The sequence below is a fragment of the Colius striatus genome, chromosome 7 (assembly GCF_028858725.1).
Source record: "Colius striatus isolate bColStr4 chromosome 7, bColStr4.1.hap1, whole genome shotgun sequence".
NCBI lineage: Eukaryota > Metazoa > Chordata > Aves > Coliiformes > Coliidae > Colius > Colius striatus.
Window position 1 is genome coordinate 17790123 of NC_084765.1, and position 16680 is coordinate 17806802.

Consider the following 16680-nt stretch of genomic DNA (forward strand, 5'->3'; position numbering starts at 1 on the left):
AACACGTCAAGAATTCAGGACATTGTTTAACATCACTGTATATTTGGCACTCGAGTGTTGTGAAAGCCTTTGTAGTCAAGCTAAAAAGTTATCCTTTTACTTGTTTTATGATACGTATTATTTTCCAGGCCAGGTTCTTTTGTTTCAGTTATTTAGCACAATTCTGCAGGATAGGTACACATATAATCTGGTACATGTCATTGTCAAAATAAATAGCTTTAAAGCACAATTGTCAACTAATTTGCTTCATCCTGAGGCAGCATACTGCCTTTTGTTAGCATTTAGTCCCACCTTTGAACTGATACAGCTGCTTGTGCAGCAGTTCATCAAGCCAGTTCAGGGAGATGATCTGACTGAAAACCCCATTCTTGTACAATAACATTCATTTTACAGGAACGTAATATCTTTAACTGCATTAAAGTGGAACAGCACTGTAGTCAAGAGGTCTTTAAACAAAAGTGGGGTTCATTTCACCTCCAAATTCCCGCAAAGTATATGCTTTTGGAATTCCTGCTTCAAGAGAGCTGTCCAGCCAGTATTTGCAATAAACTGTCAGAATTAGTAATGCCATCAGTTTTGTATTTACGTCACTGAAGTCTTTGTACATTAGCATTTTGATAACATCTAGGCAGGTTTAACAGAAAAGAATTTATATATCTCCTTCCTATCTCTCCCCAGGCCTGCGACCTAGGGGAAAACAAACATAGACAGTAATGTGTACTGAAGTTAGAACAGTTTTTGCTTCTTATTCTCCTGCTGCAATATGCAGCATAAATGTATCCAGTTTAGCTGTCTCTTAGGTAAATCTGACATCTGTGAAGATGGGCTGCTAAGAGCTTTTGTACAGGCTATACAACCCCCCTGGAGCCCTGAATGCATTTTGAAATACTGTGCTGTAAGCTCTATCTTTCCTGTGTGGTGAAGCTGCACCATGCTTTATGCCATGTTAAAATCATGAGTTCTGTTATGATCCAGTCACATCCTTCTACTTTCACTGGCGCTTTAAGTTACTTAGATCTGATTTAGGGCTGTTTGTCTTTTTTATTTAAAAGAAGGAGGGAAGCATTCTTTAATTCACACCTGTTGTATTTGAAATAAGCTTATGAAATGTAATGCTTTCAGTCTGTGAAAGGATTTGGTAAAAATAATTAAAATATTTTTACTTGCATTTGCTTTAGTTGGTCTATGTATATGAAATACAGAATAATACATATGTTTTCTCCCTTTTTTTTGCCTTTAAATAAGAACATAGTTTCCAGCAACATTCCTGTGCTGTATTAGCACATTGAGTTTTAATGGCACAGATATCCCAAAGGCTTTGAAGCAGTTAACTAGTAGGGAGTAGAAGGTATTGATATTTGAAAGGCTAGAACATGCTTTTCCCTATATCATGTTAGAGTTACTGAGCATTTGCAGTAAAGCCAGCTCTCTTCTCTGATGAGGAAGGAACAGAATGAGCACGATATCCTCATGCTGTATATATGACAATTCAATTACTCTGTGTATTAAGGGTCTATTCTTTTTCTCAATGTATCATTTTGTTAGGTAATTGCTATTTAGGAGTTTATCCATAAATAAGTGTTTAACAATCATTGAAACCTGTCTTGCTTACTCGTCACTAATTTTATAGTTCTTTCTGTAAGAAAATAGTGGATTTTGTCCCAGTATGTTGTGTCAGTTTGCAGTAAAATCATTGAGAGCGGTGTTGGAAAACAATTGAAGTCATATAGAGTTTTGAATTATTATGTAGACATCGTGTCAGGCCCGGTGACAGAGAAAATGTGCTAGGTAGAAACCTTTTATTACCCACTGTAAGAAGTTTTGTGTCCCTTCACCTTAGAAATGAATCACAAAGTCAGGAATGGGGTAAGCATGTTTTGTACACGAGTATTTCAAGCCAGCAAAGAATGTGCATTTAACCTTCACAGGACTGTAGGTTAACCACAGATTTTTTGTGTGCCATAGTTTGATGTTCACAATTACACTAATCAAAAAGAGGAGACTGAAAATGAGTGTGTGCTTTTTGTGACAACCTGTTTGATTTTTGTAACTTGACAGACCTGGTCCCAATTCACCTCTTCCCTGGGTACGAGCCTGTGTTCAAGTACTGGATCCTGATGCAAAATGGAGGAATAAAATACTTCTAGGACTGAATTTCTATGGCATGGACTATTCTGCTTTGGGAGCCCTTGGGGACCCAATCCTTGGTAGCAGGTAAAACTTCTCTGGGTAGTAAATACTTAGGTATGATATATTCTCAAAAACCTCAGAATTCATAAGTATTCTTGTTTAGAAATATGGATGTGTTACTAGTATGGAAGTGGTAAAAGTGGTAAAGCTGCCCATGAACTAGTAGCTCATTTGTTACAGTAAGACCTGTAACTTCTCTTCCTTGTAGGGAAGTGCAGAAAGATGACACAGTTATCCTATCAGAACTACTATGGAAAAATGGTTTGTGTACTTTTCCTTCTTTCTTCTATCCACGTTTGTATATGCAGTTTGCCATCTTTGTGTTAAAAATTTTTGCAATATTCTCTTATGCTCTGTATCATTCTGGGGACTCATGCAGTCAACCTAAAGATTGTTTCTCTTAGCTCCTGAAGTTGTTACCTTATACTTTGGAATTTGTATTGGTTTCAAATAGTCAATAAGTTTCATGCCACCAAGTTTCTTTTGAGTAGAAAAGTATGCAATAAGTTCACCTGGAATAAAAAATCTATAATGAGATAAAAGGAAGCATTCCAAATCCAGCCTGAATTTTTATATTGATTCTCATAGGTAAACGGTTGTTTTAGTTTTGGGTAATAACCACCTATAATAAGTGAGCTTTGTAGAAATATAGTCAGAGTATAGTATATCAAGCCAGAAGAAAAAACAAGAAAAAGTCTGAATTTGGCAGGAGCATCAGGTTTGTTCAGAAGTTTATTATTCATTTATAAAATAGAACAAGTAGAAACAAACTTAAAACTGTTCTCGCTTTCAGAGATTACTGAGTTCATTACACCAGCATATTTCAGCATAGTAATAGATGCTTGTTAGGCACTGAAATACTATCTGAGGCAGACTGTATAAGGTAAGGGACTGAATTCTTTATGTCCATGTTTTCAGTTACACAAGCACTTTGTCATCATTGCACTTGCCTCTGTCATGTTCCTGCTTCACTTTGACTGTTTGCTGGGGTGCAACACTGTAGACAGTTTTCTACCTGTGCTTAATTGTGGCTTAATCTGGATTAATAACAGAAAATTACTACAGACTGGGTAAAATAAAGCCATTGTCTACAGTGAAAGGTATATGGTGAGTATATGAGAATAGGTTCTGTAAAGTTAGTTGTAGTGGTTAGGCGGGAAAAATACTCAATACTTAAAGCCTTGTTGATTTACAAGCCTAATTATACAAGGTCAGTACAATTAATGTAGCTTTACTGTAATCTTTGTGGTTCCTTTTGTAGGTAGGAATATAGCAATATCTAGAAGAATAAAAAGATATTGCTTTTTTCCTAACTGCAAAATTTGGAATGAAGTTTTCACTTGAAAACATATTGCACACTAGTACGGCATCTACTTTTACTTTTCATAGATCCTTCTGGACAATATTATAGTATTAATTCATGTTGTCCTAGCTAAGAATCAAGTATGATTAACTTTTTCTGAAGGAGGTTCTGTTTACCTGTATGTAGGGCACTGGTGCACAGTATGGGACAATGCATTTTATATGAAGAATTGTCCTATTAACATATTCTTCACTGACAGACCATGATACTGGAATTTTTCAAATATCTCCCAAAAACAAGGCTCTGTAAAAAGTCTTTAAGATACTATGAATTTAAGCATAAACCCCATTAATCTTCACTTTTCTGGCTTCCCTATTGAATGCCAGTCAATGGTTAAGTTCATTTTTTCAGAAATATATATTTTTGAGCGTGCACAGTTATTTATTAGATTTTGCTGTATATGTCATATGTAGTAATATAATAGTAAAATAGTTTCAAGGTAAAGCAGCTTAAAAATAGGCCAAGCTTCTGACATAAAAAAAAAACAACCCAGGAAAAAAAGAGTATTAGTAGTTTTCTGCCACAGAATTGATGACAGACTGTTTGCAAGGAAGTCCTAGTTTCTAGCATCTGTGGGTCTTTGAAACTATCACATCCCAGACTGGGCAGAGCTTGTTCAAGGATGCTCTTCCCCCCTCCCTCCAAAAAAGCTTCCTTCTGATTCCATTGTTTATACTCTGGCTACATCAAGTTTTTTTGTTCTCTTAAACAAAATCGTCTGAGGCCAATCATCTTCCTTCTCATTTTTGTGTCTTTTGTGTATTACATAGCAAGGCTGCTCAGAAGGTGTGTCCAGCGTATAGGTGGATGACTTGATTATTTATTTTTCTCACTTTGACTCCTAAGTGAATTTGAGATTCCAGTTTCTTGGTGACTGTAATCCAATGCTAATCATGACTGTAGAAAGTGTTGAAGGATTGAATCATAACTCCTTTAAGGCATCCTTTGTATATTATGATAATAGTGATGTTAAGTACTGGTATTAAAATTCAAAATCTATTCAGTTAAATGCAGTATGGTAGATATCAAATTTTTTGTCATAGATTTCTCTTCAGGCTTTTGCGTCTCAAATTTATTGCATGTACTGTTTATTAAAATGTAAGCTTCAGTGGTAAACTGTCAAGTTGTTTGATGTAAATGTAGTATGCGCTAAAACTGATTATTAGTATAGCTTATACATACGATTATATGCAGAGTGCAGAAACATTTATTGATCTCCTGTTTGTGATTTTCTTTAGAATAGGAATTATGTGATGGAAAGATTCTGAACACAAGTAGATTTCATTAACTGAATATTTTTTCAGTCTAGAAGTTCATAAAGTAATTTTCAATAGAATTTCTATTTGCATAAGATATTATCTGGCAGTGTGGGATTTTTTTTGCATTGCAGAATGTAATCTAAAGGTAAAAGTAACTGGTTACCATTTTGCTGAAAGATATACCACCTTTCCATGCAATATTCTTTTTCCTTCATGCATGCCATAAAAAATAGTACATAAATGTATATCTGCTTGTGTACACACATAGATATGTATATACATCAGGAATACGTAAAATAAAACCAATTTTTCTTTTACAGCACAATGTAGTTTGTCTTTGAGTATTGTTACAGTAGGAACTACAGCTAATGTTGGCAGATGTTCATCTTGCAACTCGTTCACAAGTATTACTTGTTAATACAATGAATTAATTGCAGAGATTATAGCACATTCTGGTGCTTTAATCAACCAAGTAACATTGTTTTTTAGCTGCAGGGAAGCTGCATTGCTGTTCATGCATAGTGCTGACATAATTTGTATGAAATGCCAAGCCTGAAATAAAGGTGTTGGGCCTGTGATTCCCCAGATCAATTCTAGTGCTTCTGGCAATGTTTTCTGCCCTCTGGCTGTCAAGAATGAGATGTCTCAACTGCTAAGATGCAGTCATTAAAACTGACCACTGTATTATAATCCTGTCAGAACATCACCATCTGGTGCTGCTGACTTTCTGCTCTAATGATCAGTTCGTTCCAGCATGTCCTCTATTGATATCACAACCCGGCAGAATTTCTTCTTCACCTCAAAATTGTATGTCTTTGGTAAATAATTCTTCAGTATGCCCTGAAGCTTAAGAATATGTTTAGTCTTTCTGCAGAATCTTTACCTTTGAGTTCTTTTTGAGACTTGTAATAGGTCAGCAAGCCCCTCAATCTCATGAGCTTCTTCCAATGTACTTTTTTTGCTTTTAGCTATCTGCTTTTAGAATCTCTCTTAATCCTTGGGACATTATATTTCAATTGCAGCAATACTCATTGTTTTCTTTTGCTTTCTCATAGGAGGTGAAACAGCAGTGCAGCAATATTTTCCATTCTGTGCCATTGAAAATCTGTAGCCTTTATGACTTGGGCCAAAAGGGAAATGATAAACTTCATTGCTCATTGTGGATTAAAAGCAATGTAAATTAAAGACTATCATGTGGCAGTAGTGCCACTTACATATAATAAATCATCCTTCTTTACTGGGTACATCCTTGTTAAGTTTAATGCATTAAAGTAATTTTGATCTTTTTGTTATATGTAGTGCTGAAAGAGGGAATGTGCATCTTTGATGTTCCACCTGGCTGTATATAACTTTTGAATATATTCTGTATCCAGCTGCTTTTGTTCCAAACATGGCTGTTGGAAATAGATTTGTGAATAACTGTTGTTGTGAGACAATACCATATATGCTTACCTTTTATTTAAAGGAATTTGAATAGGGATTTTTATGTTAATTTTTAAACACTTAAGAAAATTGATGTAATAAATTGTCAGTTGAAGGAAGGGAGAAACTAATTCGACATTGTATTGAGCTACGCAGAGATATGTGGTAAGATGACTTGCAAGCTGTGTGAGAATGTTGAGTTTTGAGCATTTTGTTGGCTGCCTGCCATTCTGTAAATAGCAAGCAACAAAAAGTGCTACTTAGAAACAGTTAGAGGTGAGCTTTTTCTCTGAATTACCTTGACAGTGCCTTTACTAGCAGCAGTTTAAGAGGATTTGGGCCAACTGTGACTCTAGATTTTGTCTTATAGAAGGTAGCAAAAAACTTGTTCGAGGGGCAATTTCAAGCATTGAGGCTTTTATAACATTTCTCTTCATAGTTTTCCGTTCCTTAGCATTTCCATTACATCCCTGTATACCAGGATTCTATGCCCTGATTTAATCCATTTTACTCATAGTTGATGTAACATTGAGGAAATACTAATATTTCTATATCAATTAGCTCTGTAGGATTGTCTTGATCTATTGTCCTCTTCTCTGCTTCATTGGAGAAATTACTCATCTCTCTCTTCTTAAATGGACTGCTGGGTTGGCCAGTAAAATCATGACAGTGATAGGAGGAAGTTACTATTGGGTGTCAAATCTGAAATAAACCTATTTCAACAGGTTCATTCAATTAAAGACCCTTTTGGATATTCTGTTGTGTGGCTTCCATGGTATACCTGTGTGTATCTCACTATCTGTCCTTTAGCTCTCAGTGCAGAAAGGATTAGGGGTTTTTTAATCTCTAAAGTCATGTCTTTCTTACTTGGCTATGTGTCAAGCAGACTAGCACAAAAGTGATGTGGGGCACCCAGTATTTACACAATGAGTCTTGGCTCTTTTCTCTTTGGCATGTCTAGTCTACTCCTATGAACTGAAATTCATTAGCAGTTAGAGCACCTCTTCTGCTGATGTTTCATCAAAGTAGGAAAAACAAAGTTACAAACCATATTGATGAATGTTTTTCATTAGGCAGTGGAAAAAAATTCTGTAAAAATATTTTAAAAGTTTCTCCAGGCTGTCTTTCAAGAGGGCAAGAATAAATGTGCATGTTTATTACAATTCTAGGCAAAAGTAGCAACTGCAGCAACGAAGTATGCAGAGTGATCTAATTCCTGATGAGTGGACTTGATAATGGGGTCAAGAGCTGGTATGGAACTATGTAAGACTTAGGAACAGACCTGAATCCTTGAAATAATACTTACAGAAAATAATAATGGAGGATATGGCTACCCAATACTTGAAGTAATAGAAGAGCAAGTATGTTACACAACATTAATAGCTTTTGATTTGTGCAAACAGTTTGTTTACACTTGGAGTTATACAGCAGGTGATTGAATGAGGCTTCTGGTGATAACATTCAGTAGCACAATAATATCCAGTATCTTTTTTCTTTACATTTTATGAGAAATTTCAGTATATTAACAATATCAGGAAGTAGAGGGATTTGGGGTTTTCTCCCCTTAAATTAGTTTAGGAATATGGATCTATAAATGTTGAGTAATAAATTTTAGTTAAAGTAGTTCTTGCATTTTGTGCTCTAAAAATATGGGGGTTGCATTTCAGGATGTTAGAGGAACATAGGGTTATTCATGGTTAAAATGGAAATGTAGGTAGACTCTGATACTTAGTCTACTGTTAGGAAAAAATACAATGTTCTGAAAATTATTACAAATGAGTTATTTGGAACTCAATGGAATGTACAAGATAATTCCCCAAATATATCTATATATGCAAAATAATTCCTTCCTTCTGACAGTTGTATGTATGTCATTTCCCTGTTTAAATCAAATGTCAGTTTTGTTACCCCATTTTGGAAAGAAACTGTCCTTTAAAAAAACTAAAAATCACTCCATGTACCACATCTTTGTAAACCTTTTGCAAATAGCTTCTCCTTTGTTATTTACCCGCCCTTAAGATTGGGGAGGGGAAGGAAAATTCCTCTAAAATGGTATTTTGTGTAAAGTTCAAGGTAACTGTGTTGGCAGACTCAGAGCAGGCACGGGAACTTCCTTGTTTGAGTGAAGGTGTTGATGGGGTGAGAGGATTAAAATGGAGTCTAATCAGTTCAGTGACCCAATTTCTGTACAACTGGGGATAGTCCTGCTGCCAAGCTCAAATACAGGCTGGAGATGTAGATGGAAATTTATGCTTGCAATCTTGAATATGAAATTATCTTCTACAATGGTTAGAACCCAGAGGATTTGGGGATCGTTAGTGTTTCCTTGTATTTACCAAAATTTAGAGACGTCAATGTTCTACAAGATTAATTTTTTCCTGTTTGAGTCAAAGCAAAATATCCCCGAGTCTTGACTTTCACCCCACCAACTTGTTTTCTTAAGGTATCTCCAGCTGAGGAGTACTTGTGGATTAGAGATTTGTGCTTAATATGCTGATCAGTTGGAGATATGAACCTAGAAAGGTAAAAGTCAGTGAAGCTGTCACTTTCTATATCCTGTATTCACTGTGATGGTGACAGAGCACTGGAACAGGCTGCCTAGGCAGGGTGTGGAGTCTCCTTCCTTGGAGGTCTTCAAGACCCACCTAGACGTGTTCCTATGAGACCTGATCTAGGTTGACCTGATTCCGCAGGGAAGTTGGACTAGATGGTCTCTAAAGGTCCCTTCCAACCCCTACCATTCTATGATTCTATGATTGTGCTGCTTTGAATGAGTTTTAATGACTTTAGATATACTTAGATTTCACTGGTTACTGAATTCTTAAAGTAACGAGGCACTGGACAGTTTGAGAAAATACAGAAGCAGAATTATTTTTAGTATTGACAGTATAGGAGAAGTTATGATTGCTGTTGGGAATAATAATCTATAGCATTGGTCCTAGATTTCAGTATTTGTGTTTTATGAGCAGATGGAGAGAAATCGATGAGACATGCATTCTTAGGGAAGCCTTTATGTACCAAACCCAGGAAACTAATATGATGATTTCTCATCACTGAGCCCTCATTAGCCAGTGAATACCTGATGAAAACATCATAGGGAGTGTAGTATCTCTGCAGTCAACACTGAAATTTTAAGTTACAAATATGATATGACTCATATCACCTTGACTGTTTCTTACTTACAAATTAAAAATCTAGCTTCTTGTGTGTTGAGATTGCACTAATTTTAGCAATTTTTTTTTTTTTCTGACATCAAGTCCTAGCTCGGTCAAAGCTTTCTGAGGTGTTTAGTTCACCCTGGTTTTGTTTCTGTGCTTGAATTTGCATAGCAAATGCCTCCTGGACAATTCAATTTTTGCTTATATACATATTCTTGGGAAAATTAATTGGAAGACGGGAGAATGGGTAGAATAGTTGAAGATAAATGGTAAATTGTTTATTGTTTGTAATCAGTCTTATGTTTAACCCTGGAAAATGGTATTATAACCATCTGTATGTGTAAAGTGGACAACGTGTTGCAAAGGTTTAAATCTTAAGTGTTAGTATCTCTGTAAGCTGTACTTGAAGCCAGTGGTAAGGTTTTTAGAATTACAGGTCAATAAGGGCAGCAGACACAGGGCTGCCATGTAAAAGCATAGCAGTATCTGGGTAATACTTTTTCTGATTTGTAAACAATTCCACTCAAGAATAGTTTAGCTGTTCTCTTTATTCTTCCACACAAACCTAATCATAAAAGAAAACTGATAAGTCTGATGACAGAAACAACCAAAACCAGCTTTGTCATAAGAAAAATAATTAAAATTTAAGTCAGGAGAAACTAAAGTGCTTGACAAGTGTAAAGTAAATTTAGTCTGCTCAAACAAACAAAAAAAGAAAAGCCTTCATACCACTGGTTGGAATATCTCAAGTTTATAGAGAGTCCCACCAATAAATTTCAATACAATCTGAAAACCTCTCAAAAATTGAGTTTTCTTTGTGCTCCTTACCTATACACTCTTCTGTGAGAAAATTCATAAAGGAAATACTAAGCATAAGATATTCCTGAATCTCTACTCTTGACTTTCAGCAGTTATTTAGCAACTGTATTAAGAATAATTGAAAATCTGATTTTTAAAGCAAAATTTAATACTGATTCATAAGCTTACCTAAAGTAAAACACAGGTAATTTGCAAAGAAGTCATTTGCCATTAATCTTTTTTAAAATGGTCGTTATCACCTGCATAAGAAAGGAGTGATAGCATGCATTGCTAGATACAGTAAGGTCTTCTTGTATAAGTAGTATTTTTTTAGAATCTGTTTTATAGTACTATGAGAAAGATGTATAAATAAAAGCGTATTAGGAACATAAACTTAAAATCTTCAAGTGCGTTAGTAGGCAGATTTAAGCAGTAGGGAGTCTGTGGCAACAGGTGACAATTTGTTCTGAAGGACTTCTCAGTAGCTTTGTACTTGAATTGGAAAAAAAAGCCTGCACTAAGGAAAAGTAAATGTCTTAAAAATACTAGTAGTTTTGGAGCATGGAAAAAAAATTGTCTTCTAGAGATGACATGGGACCATTCATTTCAAATGAAAATGTGCATCTTTTGACATGTGCTGTCCAGAATTACATTATAAATAATTTCTTTTCCATTCACTTTCTCCAAGTTCAATGCATCTAGTTACTATAATTCCCTGGTTAGTAAGAGTCACAATTTAAGATCGTCCTCTCAGCTCTGTTACGTATTGACAGATTCTCGTTTGAAATTGCAGTGTTTCTGTTTATGTCAATCTGATGGGATGTTATCTTTGGAGTTTTAATGCTATTATTTCTGTATATTCCATGTAAGAAAAACACTGAAGCATTCCAGTGTAGTTCACTCTGATACCTATTTAACATTTTAAGAATAGTTTATTTTTGAAAGAATTTTTGTGTACCTCTAGTATCAAAATTCCAAAATGGATTCACAGACCACTAGAGTAGAATTAGCTAATCTAGGTCATATTTTCTGCATGGCTGTTTATATTTCTCCTTGTGGTGGTTCGATCCTGGCTGAATGCCAGGTTCCCACCATGCTGCTGTATCATCCCTCTCCTCAACAGGCCAGGGAGGGGAGGAAATAAGATGGGAGTTTTGTGGCTTGAGATAAAAGCAGTTTAATAAAGAAATGTCAAAGCCACATGCATGAGAAGCAAAGCAAAGCAAATAAAGATGTTTCTTTCTACTTCCCATCAGCAGCAATGTCTGTCCACTTCCCGAGAAGCAGGACTTTGGTACACATAACAGTTGCTTTGGAAGGCCAAAATTAATCACAAATGCCTCCCCCTTCCTGCCTCTCTGCCCGAGTTTATATTGCTGAGCTGATGTCATATGGTATGGAATATCTCTTTGGTCAGCCTGGGTCAGCTCTCCCGACTGTGGCCATTCCCAGTATCCTGCCCACCCACCCACAACTACTGGGGAAGGTGGGGGAAGAAATGTTGGAGGGAATAGCCTTGATGCTGTCTGAGAAGTAGCCAAAACACTGATGTGCTATCAATACACATTTTTAGCTACCAAGAGAAGGCACAGCACTACAAAGGTTGTTGTGGAAAATCACCACTACCTCAGACCCAAAACACTCGCCACACTATGATTAAAATATTTTCACAGCATTAATTTTGTTGGTGTCTGAATTTTAATAATACGATGTTTCTTGAGCTAAATTTTTTTTAAAGCTGCTGATCAGGGAGAGTCAACATGGCTTCACCAAGGGGAAATCCTGTTTGACTAACCTGATATCCTTCTATGAGTGCATAACTGGCTGGCTAGATGAGGGGAGAGCAGTGGATGTCATCTATCTTGACTTCAGCAAGGCTTTTGACACTGTCTCCCATAACAACCTCATTAGGAAGCTCAAGCAGTGCATCTTGGATGAGTGGACAGTGAGGTGGATCAAGAACTGGCTGAATGACAGAGCCCAGAGGGTGGTGATCAATGGCACAGAGTCAAGTTGGAGGCCTGTGGCCAGTGGAGTTCCACAGGGATCGGTTCTGGGGCCAGTCTTGTTCAACATCTTCATCAACGACCTGGATGAGGGGACAGAGTGTACCCTCAGCAAGTTCCCTGATGACACCAAACTGGGAGGACTGGCTGATTCCCCAGAGGCTGTGCTGCCATTCAGCGGGATCTCAACCAGCTTGAGAGGAATGTCATGAGGTTCAACAAGGACAAGTGCAGAGTCCTGCATCTGGGAAGGAACAACCCCCTGCACCAGTACAGGCTGGGGGTTGACCTGCTGAAGAGCAGCTCTGCAGAGAGAGAACTGGAAATCCTGATTTATAATAAATGAGATATGAGCCAGCAATGTGCCCTCGTGGCCAAGAAGGCCAATGGCATCCTGTGATGCATCAAGAAGAATGTGGCCAGCAGGTCAAGGGAGATTCTTCTCCTCCTCTACTCTGCCCTGGTGAGGCCTCATCTGGAGTCCTGTGCCCAGTTCTGGGCTCCTCAGCTCAAGAGGGACAGGGAAGTGCTGGAGAGAGTCCAGCACAGGGCCACCAAGATGATCAAGGGTATAGAACATCTTTCATACGAGGAAAGGCTGTGGGAACTGGGGCTGTTTAGTCTGGAGGAACCTGAGGGGGATCTTATTAACATTTATAAATATCTAAAGGGTGGGTGTCAGGAGGTTGCGACATCCTTCTTTTCTATAGTAGCTAGCAACAGGACAAGGGGTAATGGGATGAAGCTGGAACACAAAAAGTTCCACTTAAACATAAGAAAAAAACTATTTCACCGTGAGAGTGATGGAGCAGTGGAACAGGCTGCCCAGGGAGGGTGTGGAGTCTCCTTCCTTGGAGGTCTTCAAGACTCGCCTGGACATGCTCCTATGTGACCTGATCTAGGTGAACCTGCTTCTGCAGGGGGGTTGGACTAGATGATCTCTGGAGGTCCCTTCCAACCCCTACCATTCTATGATTCTATGATTTACACAAAATCTACTCTTTATTCATAGGATAATACATTTCTTTTCAGAGCTTATTTTCTTATTAACTTTTCAGCTTGAAATCTTTGTTTTGCCTGTTATTAGGAATGAGAAATACATTTTAACATTTTATCATATTTTACATATAAAGCCTGCAGATATTCCACATCCATTGAAAAACTACTGATTCAATGAAAATCGGTCCTCAGGCAGCACAAAATCAGATATGAAGACAAGAGGAATGGGAGAGAGAAGGCTTTTTAAATTAACTTTCCCTTATTTATATAAATGCATACTGTCAAAAACACTGGTATATTTATTTGTTCAGTACCATTATTTCTGTTTTAAAGCTGATTTTAGCTTTTGTATTCTCATTGTATTGTCTGGTCACCAGTAATAGATAAGGTGAACTAGCAACATTTATAGAAATATGTGAAAAAAATCCTTGAAGAAGTATGAGTCTAATTTAAAAAAATAAAATAGGTTCACTGTTTTTACACATATCAAATTGTGGCATGTGATAGAACTGTGTACTTATTTACTGCAAAATGCTAAAATTCAGGATTTAACTTATATGAATGTATATATATATAAGTTAAACGGGCATATATATATATGCCCATTTTTATATTATATGCCCATTATTATATTATATATATATATATGCCCATTTCAGTATGTTGAGCAGTGATTTTCTGTAAGTAATCTCTCACAGCTGTTAAGCGTCTTCCCATTTAATACCATTATGTTTTCAAGGATGCATGAAACCCCAGTTGTTTCACTATTAGAATATTAGGCATAGTGGACACTGTGGATGACCAAGTTATAATGTGCCCCGGTGCAATTGGCACAAACCCTCCTGTCTTTCCCTTGTCCTCTTTCCTTTGGTGTTTTACCATTTTTATTGTTGCAATGTACTGACTACTTTTCTAGAGTCATGTTTCCAAGTTTCATAGAATAACAAAGCGATCCTTCATCAATGGAATCTTTATATGGAATTACTGTTCCACTACTTTTAACAGAAAACAGCTGCAAAGAGTCAGTGTGTCCTGAATCTATAAAATTTAAGGGATGTCTTTGTAACCTTTGACCAGAACTTTCAAGTCCCTTTGTTTGAAGCTATGCTTTTAACTAGAGGACGTGCCTCGCCTCTTGCACCTCTACTGAACAGTTTCTATTTATATTTAAATACAGCTTTTTTTTTTTTTTTCCTAAGTTTAAACCCCTTAAACAGCCTGACCTTGTGACTCAGGACTTTTCACCTTCAGAATGGGTTTTCTGCTGGGACTGTCAGACTGAAGCCTGCGCCTTTCACTGCTGCCTTCTGCCAACATGGTATCTGAGGAGAACAGTGTTGTTTTCCTTTCCTTCATCTATGTTTCTGCTAAATCTATATTTCCCGTCACTATGCCTGATACTTAATGGTGCTATACCAGGGGGAACAAAGTCCTCCATCCCCTCCAAAGCAAACTGTAATATAAGATTAGAACTGTTCTGGAGTTTGTGAAGCAAATTATAGGAAAGCTCATTCAAGTCAGGTGTCTATGGAGAGAGATCCTTGTTCTTTTGTCTAGCAAGATAAAAATTCAAAGTTATTTTTCTGAAGGGAAAGAAAAGGAATATGATGGTGGAAAAACAGAATTTTAATAGAACCAAACCAGCTTTTTTTCATTTTCTTTATCAATTCTGCTGTTGGCTTCACTGTGAAACCTTAACACTTTTATTTTACATCTTCTCTTTTATTTGAACAATCATAAAAGCAAGTGTGTATGTATTTTAGTCCTAGGAGTATTGCTGGCAAGACATCTGTGTTTTAACTTTGGCAAATATTGAGATTTTTAGTATAGATGAAACAGATCGGAATTAATTTCAATATGCAGTTTATGCTTTTGTAGCGACTCTGCATCTAAAATTGAAAAGATACCACTTAACATTAAAAGATTGTAGTACATTTTCAAAGCAATGGTGAGTATAAGTAATGCAAAATTCAGTAATACTGGGCAGAAAAAGTATAATTAATATTTGAATGTCAACCTTAACCGGCTGTGCCTGTGTTTTAGTTTGGGTTTTTCTGCAAGCAAAGATGTGTTTTACCTTACACAGTAATAGCTTTTCATATTTTTCAGTTTCCTTAATTACTTTAATCATATACATTTAATCAGTTTTTTAATGGGTCCTGAGCACTATCTCTTGTTCTTTTTGATTTATGTTTCCTCTGATTTCCTTTAAAGGCTCTTCCTATCACCCTCATTTACTGCTTTGTATCCTGCACCTTCAGACTCTTGCTAGCTGTTTGTCTTACCTTATTGCTAAATATAATCTTCAAGAGTGGAGTCACTTTGCCTTTTATTTCCAGATAATTTATCTAGAGGATAGATTTTTGACAGGGATTAAAAATGTTAAATCTAGAGTCTATTTAACAAGCAAAACTTCCACCAGTATTGTTTTAAATTTGAGTAGTGGTTGGAGGATGGAATTCACTCTCATGGGAAATAATCTGAACTTGTACTTCCTAAACATGCTTCTTACTAATAGTAAGAACTGGGTACTCAGTTGGGCTACAGGAGGAGATTGTGCCTGTGCATTTCACACTGGGTGTGGATTGCATGGAATATAGCAACAGCTTTTTTGGCAGGTAGGACTAGCTGGTGGGATGCTTTCTGTGTGACAGTGCATAAAGTTGTGAAAAAGAAACTTAATTGCTTTATGCTGATCTGAGACTCAAAGTGTATTTGCTGTCAATTTGCACAGCAAACAATATTCTACTGGAAACAAGGTATGCAAACTTTTATTTTCTTAAAACTATTTAAACTGACAGAAATAATACCTAAATCTGTCAGCTCTTCCTGATACTCAAGCTCAGCAGAGTTCATTTATTCACATGAAAGTTTCAACAGTGAGTAAAAAGAATCTTTTACTCGGTATTAACAATTCTACTCTAAACAAGGCAAAGTATTTTACAAAGCTGTTCTTGAATTATAAAACTTGTTGTTCATATACTATTACTCTCAAGCCTGGGAATTAGGTCTTTAAAATAGCTTATTTCATAGATGCAAATTTATTTGATAGATACAGATGCAATATTAGGTAGATACTAATCAACATATTTCAGAGGAAACATTTTATTATGCCTGCCTTGATTTTTTCTTGCATTGATAATACTGGTCTTACTTCATTTTCCTCTCAACAATCACTGAGTCTTGCTTTTCTCCTTATAGTTTTTTATCTTTTAATCCCACCAAAAAAAAAAAATCTGAATAGAGCAAAATAGTTTTTGCCAGACTCTTGTCCTATTTACTTGCACTGCAGTAGGTGTAAGGAAGACAGATGGTCTCCATAAGCACAGTACAAATGCTCTATCTCACCTTTGGTGATTTCAGTCCTGCAGAGACGCTCCATCAGCCCTAAGTAATCTTTGAAACTTTTTTTTGTGTATTTTCTCACATGATGTCTGCCTTACATGACTGCAAGCTGTTTACTGCATATTACATTCGTTAAAGAA

At 36.5% G+C, this 16680-nt stretch overlaps 1 protein-coding gene across 3 annotated transcripts in view; it reads left to right on the plus strand.

The window, feature by feature from the left end:
- The window catches only part of CHID1 (chitinase domain containing 1), a 113775-nt gene that overhangs the window by 44556 nt on the left and 52539 nt on the right, over window positions 1-16680 (plus strand). For 2 of the 3 annotated variants that reach the window (XM_061999756.1, XM_061999757.1), the window contains exon 10: window positions 2059-2214. In XM_061999756.1, the coding sequence (XP_061855740.1) occupies window positions 2059-2214 (156 nt within the window). Of the gene's footprint in view, window positions 1-2058; window positions 2215-5867; window positions 5939-16680 lie in introns of those variants that run through there. The other variant, XM_061999758.1, reaches the window with a different exon arrangement.